General features: G+C 45.9%; 1 protein-coding gene across 2 annotated transcripts in view; it reads left to right on the plus strand.

Moving 5' to 3' along the window:
* LOC144152806 (scm-like with four MBT domains protein 2) overlaps positions 1-6351 on the plus strand; it is a 56604-nt gene extending 50253 nt beyond the window's left edge. For both annotated transcript variants that reach the window (XM_077684270.1, XM_077684271.1), the window contains exons 18-21: positions 260-426; positions 772-1003; positions 2231-2431; positions 2775-6351. In XM_077684270.1, coding sequence (XP_077540396.1) covers positions 260-426; positions 772-1003; positions 2231-2431; positions 2775-2930 — 756 coding nt within the window. In that variant the 3' untranslated portion in view covers positions 2931-6351. The remainder of the gene's footprint in view (positions 1-259; positions 427-771; positions 1004-2230; positions 2432-2774) is intronic.
* The last annotated feature ends 3010 nt before the right edge of the window (positions 6352-9361 follow it).

Consider the following 9361-nt stretch of genomic DNA (forward strand, 5'->3'; position numbering starts at 1 on the left):
AGACAGCCGCTGTCCCACAAATCATGCTCAGCTTTCATGCTCAGCTCACAAATCATGCTCAGAAATCAGATTTCGCTGCACGTTTCACTTTCGTGTTTTACCGATTCCTATAACAGAGGAGTCAACCACAGCTTTTTCATATATTTTAAGCCCACTGGTCGTCAGTTAGTAACTCCTTTAGGAATGTAATGAGGCGAGTTCTCCATAAAGAGCATCCTGTTGGCGTGCTGGAGCTGAGTGGTGTTCACTTGCTGTGCAGGCAGCATCTGTGCAAGCTCCACCTCCATCCAAGGGAACGGCTACGGCTACGGCTGCTGAGGTGAAGAAACCAGGCCGGCGGCCGGGTCGTCCGCGAACCCGTCCGCTAAACCCGATCCAAATTGGTCATCGCCCTGTTGGACGACCACCCAAGTCAGCGAACAGGCAGTGCGTTTCTTGTTTTCATCGTCTTTTTGTGGCTCATAGTTCATGAAAACTAATATAAATAACTTGCAACTTGCTAATCATTGTGTTTGGTCGCTCATTCTGTTCCTTACAAAGCCAGTGCCGACGGCTTTCATTGGCGCCAGCATATTAGGAGTAGGTGAAAAAATACAGGGTACTCTACGATTGCAAAACCCTGGAATGTGAGAAGAATAAGTGCTACCACATTTGAATATGCCTTGTGTGCTGGTTGTGCCTCTCTTAAACTCACTGATTCCTGTCTAGATGAAAGACCTTTTTTTCCGCTGTCAATGCAAAGGCCAACTCTGGAAATTTCAAATTTTACAGGACCGCTTCTCCTGCTGTTGCATCATCTAATGGACCATCAGCCGCTGCTGCTCCCCCGGAAAACCGTCCTGGAGTGCGGACGCGAGGTGCCCGCCTTCCGGACTTCAAGACCCTGAACCTGGACTTGCGGTGGCAGAAGCCGCTGCGGGCACGTCTGCTGTCCAACAAGAAGCCGCAGCAGACGTCGCGCTCCGACACGCCGGACTCTCTCTCCTCTGAGGGCATGGCTGAGGCAAGTTTACAGATCATTTTTTTTAAACATGGGTCTTAAAACAATTTCTTTATATAATAAGTAAACTCTGTGAATCTTTCCAGTCCTCCTGCTTTTTTTCCCACTGATTTCAAATGTGCCATTATTTTTTGAGTTAGACAATTAGTTCCCAAGATAATTAGAGGTAATTAGCCATTTTTGGAGGCACAATACACAAAGCAGTGTTGGTCATAAAACTGTAATCTTCATATTTTCTAATAATATGAACACTGGTGAGTGCACTGTAGGAAGCGGATTTTTGATGAATCGCTTGAAACTAATTTTATTATAGCTCATAAACTTTGGTGGCACCAGTGGCAAGGTACCATATTGATTGCCCATTTCAAACACTGCAGTTTAATTATCTAAAGCTTAAAGTGCACCATTCTGAAAAAAAAAAAAAAAACCATTGCTGCTGTTATTGTAGAAGTTGCTGTTGTCCAGTTGTTCGGCCTCTGCTGTAAAGTGTAAATAAATAACGTACGTGTGATGAGGCGGGATTCGAACTCAAATTTCCACAGCTACAGCCCGATGCTTTATCAACCGTGTTATCTTAGCACGTTGCCAGTGTAGAAGAAAAGCTTTTGTCGTTGTTGTTGCTTTCTTCATGGCACATAAACACTAGGGTGATTGGCTAGGAACCAGGAGCTTTGCACGGTAATGTGCTTGCGTCATAAAATTGACAAAACTGTGAATCGTAAACGGAATAGTGCGTGTCCTGTGTTACCTGAAGGTGATGCATGCGAGTAGAACAGGTGGTCACAGCCACGCAGAACACTGATTCTAGGGTGGCTGTTGCATGCGCCGGTCTGCTTGCTGACATAATTCATGTCGAAGGACAAAGAAATGAAAGCGAAGGAAGAGACGCAAACATAAAGTAGCCGAAAAAAAATGGAGGAAGCAATTTGCGCCAAAGGGCAAATAACCCAAAGCGAAAAAAGAGATGCGAGTATGATAAAGCAGTAAACGAGTTGTAAGTGTTGCCTTCAAGGATTGTAAGCAGGCTTAAATGCCCTAGGGATTTTTTTCCATGGCAGAGCCTTAAAGCAATTCGTTTTCTCAATATCGTCTATGCCTGCCATAATTTGTTGACAGAAAGGGCATTGCACCAATCCTGAAATATGGAAATGGGAATTTCAATCTGTGTAGTTTAGGAATCCAGTATCAAAGCAAAGCCAGCAATGTCTTCTTTTCTCTCGTTGCGTGCAGTCGGCCCCTGAGGCCCCTTCCCGTGCGTCGTCTGCGGGCAGCACGCAGTCGCAGCCAAAGCCGCAGCCGCAGTCACAGTCACAGCCAAACATCCCTCACCTGTGCCTAGACTCGAACCCCCAGGAGTGGAGTGTCGGAGACGTGGCTCGCTTTGTCTCCAACACCAACTGTGCACCGCTTGCTCGAGTCCTGCAGGAACAGGTTGGTTGCTCTTTTTGCACTATGCAAAAATGTTATTTTGCACATTTCTTGTTCTTGAACTGATTCTAAAAGCCAACAGGCAGTAGAGTCAGCAATGGCCAAAAGGGGGGCAGATGTAATTAGGACGGACCGTTGTCTTGCAGTTAGCATCCAATAGCTGCTGCTGCTTATGATTTGGATGATGATGATGAATGTTGCTCCGATAGTGACTATTTATGCTCAGTGGGCAGAGATTGCATGAGTTTATGAGTAGATGCTATTTTGCCAGTTAGTTGTGTCTTTCACCCTCCTCTTTTTAGCTGTGATCAAACGTAACGAGTCGTTTTCACTGTTTCCACTGCAGGAGATCGATGGGCAAGCCCTGCTCCTTCTGACTCTTCCCGTGGTCCAAGAGTTCCTGGAACTCCAGTTGGCACCAGCCATTCAGTTCTGCCAGCTACTCGAACGGATCAAGCTGGCTTTCTACCTCCAGTATGCCAAGGAAGGAAAGCGGACTTAGTGTTGTGCGGTGGGAGCAGTGTTAGTGTTGGCGAGGAACTTTTCCGCAAACGTCTAGGACACAACTGCATACGACACCTCTCGGTGATTGGATGGCAACTCCTGTGCAGCTCTGTGAGATCCTGTGGAAGCAGTGTAGAGAGGGTGGTGCCTCAGGGCATCCCCCTTGCCCCTCTCCTTTTCACGTCCACGGCGGATGACAGACTGATTTCGCCGTCTTCTGCCTGGTGCCTGGAACATTGCAGAGGCGTGGATCGCTTCTGTGGATGATGGCAGCTGTTGTGTTGGGTGCCATTGCAGCTAATTTCTGTTCAGTGTTGGCAGTCAACAAAATGTTCAGCACTTCCGCATGTTGCCGAATGACTCCAGAGATGTGCATGCGTGGTGCAGTGACAGTCTTTGTTGATTTAGTTGCCATTTTTGAAGGCCAAAGTTCACTGTGGCAGCCTCGTACAAAATGGGCGTCGCTGGATGCTGACGATGGGGAGTTATTTATGTGCATGGACTGTTAGAACGTAACTAGAAGTTGTCCACTGGAAAGGTTTGCTTGTGAGTGAAACTAAAACATTGTGTGGGCGACTGATGGTCCATATGTGTGAGGCAGTGATCTGAAACCAGCATTCTTATAGCTGGAGTGCAAAAGTGAGTTTTTTTGGGCCGGAACCTGAGTTGCTTTTTAGCCTCAGCAATGTACTTGTAATGTGAGCCTTGCTGCCATCTTGGAAAGAATGATATGAAACAAAGCTGCCAAATTGTGTTGTAATTGCGTCTTTGTTATCGTGTTATTTGTTTTCACTTTGTCGAACTAGTAGAATGAAATATTATCTGGGGGAAACGTGGCAAAGTAAGCAAAGCTGAGTAAGCATCATTAGTAACAAACTTCCCGCAAATGCAGTTGTCACTCTGAATGCAATTCCATTTGTGGTTTTTCTTGTTACTGTAGTGACCATTTGCTGCCCTATTTTCATACTTTAAAGCTTGCAAATGGATGGAAAACATGAACCGTGCGCGGCAATGAAGTGCGTCAAATTTTGGGTGTCCGTTAAAGAGATACAAGCAACTGTGTTGGGTGATGGCCTAGCAGACATTGATTGCTTTTGTGCGATTGTTGTGCAGTTGGCAGTTGTGCCTAACCTCGACTAGCTTGTCATTGTGCTGATTGATAACACCGTTGGCCCTTTTTTTCAGAAACTTGGTGCAATTGCAGACGTATGAGCTTGTGTATAAACTATAAAATAATCTGGTACGCACTTTGAATGCACATTGTGCAGACTGCTAGTTTGCTGGAAGTGGCAGAATGGGCTGTCAAGAGGTTCTGAAAAGAATCTGAAAGAAATCGAATATGATGTTTTGATTCATAAGCTCTCAGTACGTAGGTAGAACAATAATGTGGCTATCGGCCAAATGATGCACGAAGTGTTGCTGTCCTGCAATAATGTCGCACGCAACGGCTAGTTTTTTTTTGGTAGTGACCTGGTAGTGACCTGGTAGTGGTAGTCACCTCGAGGTACTCAAGGTGACACAATCAGCGGGTAGCTAGACGTTGCTCGCACGAACGGTTCGTTGTTCTGAGATAGTGGAGACTGCGGATAACACAGTGAAAAGTTTGTATAGACAGGCGACTCGAAAATGGTTGTACTATTAGCTGGCCTTTTTCCAGTTTACACCAGCTTTGTCTAATGTGTACCGCCATCTTTCTGCTGTGAACGGTAGATGGGACTATTTGCGGTCTACACTGGCTAGCACAGATCTCAAATTGTGCCAACATTGTAGCTTGCATCTATGGAGCGTGGCGTTCAAGCCAGCCTTACTAGTCCTCCAAGTACTTTTGAAAAGTTGCTACGGCTGCATCTTCGGCTATTTTATCGGCTCGGTTAGGGCAACTTTGTTCTGTAAGGCCGTTCACAAGGGTGGCCACAAATGGAAAACTGTGTCTGAGATTGAAGTCGGGTATATACCACAGTTATTGTTAGCTGTTGGGTCGTTTCCTTGCTCTTTCAACCTGCAAAAGCAATGTAAAGAGCTTGCTGGCTGAAGTGAAAAAACTTGCGACTGGGTCATTGACTAAAAAAATTGAGTTCGAATCGTGCTATAGAGGCCTCCAGTTTGGCTGGGAAATTTCGGGAGAGCTTTGTGGCCAAAAATAGAGAAAATAAGCAGCCAAACCAAAGATGTAAGTGCTTTTGGATGAAATTTATTTTTTATGTATTAGTAGCTTGAATTTCCAAAGGCTTGTGCTGGTTGGAGCTGGAGGTTGTGCTGGTCGAGTTTACACTGTCGACCTTGATGAAGCAATGGTTGCACCGAGGTTGGTCGACTTAGTGGTGTGGCTTAAATATAGAAAAGTTTGAGACCCATATGTACTCGCTGTGATTGCTCAGAGCGGTGAAGTGTCCTAAAGTGATTACGTGCTCACGTAAACTATCGTAAAATTTTGGGCATTTGAGACATGCGCATGAAGTTGAGTGGGCACTGAGAATATGCGCAGGTCATCAAACTTTGTGGATACAATTGTGAGGTAGATAAGCTTGGGTACGATAAACAACAAGTTAGTGCGAACTTGAACCCACCACTCGTTTACCCATGTTCAAGCACTCCTGGGTCCTCACTTACCTAACCCTCTTTTGAGGGTCAAGTTTCCCACAAACACCCAATATCGTCAGTGCGCTAATGAGCTTCGGAGATTTGCTGGTTTAAACAACGGAGTGCACTTAAAATAGTGAGCAGTGTATAACAGCGCATGGAAGAGTCGAGCTTCAGCATATCAAATCAAATATTTTCAGTAGGGTTGTGACGGCCTCCCTAAAAAGGTGAATGTGCTCTAGGCAGTGGTGCAAGGAATTAAAAGAATGACACCTTTTGTCGCATTCTAGACTGAGTTTAAATCATGTACGGTAATATAAAATGCCAGGTGATGAAAGCGACAGTGATCTTTTATCTGTCATAGCTAACGCAACTGATTTTTTGTTGCTTGTTTGGAAGGAACTGCAGTGCTTGATAGCATTTACTGCCGACCTTTTTTTTTTTGCATTCCCCTTTTGTGGGGGAACGTTTTCCTCAGGCAATAGTTAAGCATGGAAGGGATTACACATTTTTGTTCACCGTGTGTTGTTTGTCGAGCGTTCGAGCTCTGCATTCGAGAACCGCAGAGCTTGATGACATTTACTGCAGACTTTTTTTTCTGCGTTCCCCTTTTGTGGGGGAATGTTTTCCCTGGGCAGCAGTTAAGCGTGGAAGGGATTACGCATTTGTGTTCTACATGTGTTGTTTGTTGAGCGTTTGAGCTCTGTGGGTGGGAGGTTGTGCGCGCGGGGCGTTTTTCCTCATACCAAAGTGCGTTGTTGTTGACCGTGTTGAAAAGTCTAACGAGTGTTATTTTTGTCTGTGAATAAAATGCCATTCAAGGCACTCTGGCCCATTGACTGTGCCTTTCAGCGCAATGTTAGAACATGGTCGCCGCCGATGCGAGCCCCTGCACGCTTAGGCCACATGTTTAAAACGTGTGCACTTTTTGGTCTCTGTTTCACACGCTTTAACCAAATAAGCAATTATAAAATGCATAGATAAGTAAGAAATTAATTTTTTTTGCAATCGGATTGTACAGAAAGCCAGTTCAAATGAAGCAACAAGATCTTATACGGAACAGCACCGAGATGGAATCATTTGCTGTTGCCTCACAGGTTGTTTTCTCTTCATGCAAGTTACAGCCCTTACAAAAAGTTTCAATGTCATGACTTGCTCTTGCACCATAAATAAGAGGATGTGGAAACTTAGTGCTAGGATCAAACAATAGTTATGTATTTAAAAAAATGAAGGAAGCTCACACTAACACGCAAGACTTGAAGGTAGCGAAGCTGTATGCAACCTTCACAAACACCACAAAGGTTTAAGTCCACAACTGCAGCCGATTTGCTTCTTCTTTGCTGCTGAACGACCTTTACTCCATCATTGTTGCTATAAGTGCGAGCTTCTTTCATTTTTTTGGAAGGGATAATTATTGGAGGTTACCATGGAAAGGCGTACGCTACGATGTGTCTTTCTTCTTCGAAGCAAGTGTTGCCACGATTACGGTGAACGCTGGAGATTTTCTTGGCCAATCTTGGCCAATCTCCTTCAGCTTGGCTTGGCTTGACAAACTTGCACCGGAGACGTTCGCCGCAAGCCACGCACACGAGCGCTCGGCATTATCTTGGCTTCTTTACTGCCAGTCGGTCGCCTAAGTGGGTATGCTTGGCCTAACGTGCGCAGGCCATGCTGGGCAGTCGCCGCGAGGCACAGTGCAAGGCATTTTCTTGGTTTTGTTAACTGCCAGGTGGATGCCACGAGGCCCGCACTCAAGTGCGCACGCTCAGAAATTTCGGAGTATTTTTAACTGCGGACACGAAAAAACAATTTTCTAAACAGCTTCACTGCACCACGCATACCTACATTTGGAGCCACACCACAGGTATTAGGGATGTTAGGCTGGCCCCGTACCACCGTTTGCAGTTAACAGGAATATCGATGACATATTCCGGCTTCACTGTTTGGTTATGCCAACCTCATCAGACGAGCTGAGTCAAGTAATGCTCACCCGATTCTCACGAAAACAGAATACAACTTTGCTCAACTCGAAAGAGGTAGCATTTGGCGACTCGCTCGGCTCCGCGAACGCAAGAAATTGCAAAACTTTCAAATTTCATGCCGGAGTGATGTAAAACAGGCAGGAGAGAGGTATTATGGGCCGGCTACAACCTCCCAGTCACATTCCGCTTTGGTGGCTTATGCTGGCGGCCGACAATCGCACAAACAAGATTCCGCGACATCGCCGAGAAATCGCCGGAAAGTTGCAGGGAAGTCCCCGCTGTTCCATCTCCTTTCTTTAATATCTCAATTATTTGTTTAAAGTTTGCGATAGAATTGGTATTGTTCTTACCGGAACAAAGCAGTCTTTTTAATGAACCAAGCCTGCATCGTGTCTTCATGTGGCCCCTTTAAAGGGGCCATGCAGACGAAACACATTTGGTTAATTCGAAAGGTTGCCTCGTTAGAATCATACTGACACTACTTTTAATGTACGCTTCGCTCCAATAAGCTATATAATGAGAAAAAAATTCCCGCGCCTTCCCGCGAGGGGAACACGAGTAAATGCAGAGCATTGGGGCCTCAGTACTGATTGAAGGCAGTGTTGCTTCCATCGCTTCTTCCGTGATGCTGGAGTAGCAGACACGAGTAAACGTGGGCACGAGCGTCAACCAAGGAAGGAAGGAGCAACGCAGTGACTGAAACACTAGCGACCGCTAGCCGCTATATTTGCAGCGCTCGCAGTAGAGGGAGAGCAGTACGGGGGGGAGAGCGCGCATGCGCAAGCAGCACGCGCCCTTCCACGACCCACCGCGCTGCTATCCCGCACCTGTTAGGCCGAGACCGCGACGGAGCGAACGGGCTGACTACGACGCATGCGCGCGCCAGCTGCTGTTGAGAGAGAGGAGGGAAGGAGAGGCGCACCTGCTGCGGACGCGGAGCTGTTGACACCGTCCGACGCAGGAATAGGCGAGGCTAAGAAATGCTCTGCATTTAAAAAAGGGAATGGCCATGCGACCTACTACCTAATTTCCCACAATAGAACCTACAATGTTATATGCACCAGCTCTGCGATTGGCTGAGGCTGCAAATTAGGCACAGCCTATAAGCTTGCCGAATGAGCTATTTGCGCCTAAATGCAATGCTTATTCATTTTACAGCAGTAAGATTGGTGGGGTAAACAATGAAAGTTACGAAAATACACGTAAACATAGAAGCACCGACGCGCACTGCTGTTGGAACTGGGTGCACTGTTTTAGCGGCACAGCTGTCCGCCGCTTTGGAGTTGTCTTGCACGACACTGGCCGATTGGCGTCAGTGACGTTGCCTTACGTGACCCTGTTTGTCAAGCATACCCCATGGTACACAAAACGATTACTTTCTACTGTAACAAAAACAAGCCAGGTGTAAATATGCTCAAAAACAAATCAACGGCGGACAACGGTCCATGGCCGAGTATGATAGCGCCATCCATTACGACTTCATTGCTGACGTTACGAAAACACGATTTGGCGGGAGAATCAAAATTTTAACCTAAACTGATTAATTTCTCAGTTAATCCGGCATCATTTGCTGCCAGACAAGCGCTGGGGGCACTTTGAACCACGAAATATTTCGAATAAAACAAACTTGTATTTTCTCTGCGTGGCCTCTTTAAAGGAGCCATGAAGAGAAACTACAACTTCGTTTTAATTTGAAAGAACTAGGATTCAGTATCTCACTCAGCTCCATTACAGCCACAAAAGATGTTTTTTTGACGAAAAAAAAGCAAGTATTTAAAAACTTTCAAATTTTGCGCCACAGTGATGTGTCATGAGCAAGAATGACGTCATACGGGCCAACAATAAAACACAATTTTGTCCCACTCGC

This window comes from Haemaphysalis longicornis, unplaced genomic scaffold, assembly GCF_048455015.1.
Source record: "Haemaphysalis longicornis isolate Haplotype H1 unplaced genomic scaffold, Haemaphysalis longicornis Haplotype H1 scaffold_9, whole genome shotgun sequence".
NCBI classification, from domain to species: Eukaryota; Metazoa; Arthropoda; class Arachnida; order Ixodida; family Ixodidae; genus Haemaphysalis; species Haemaphysalis longicornis.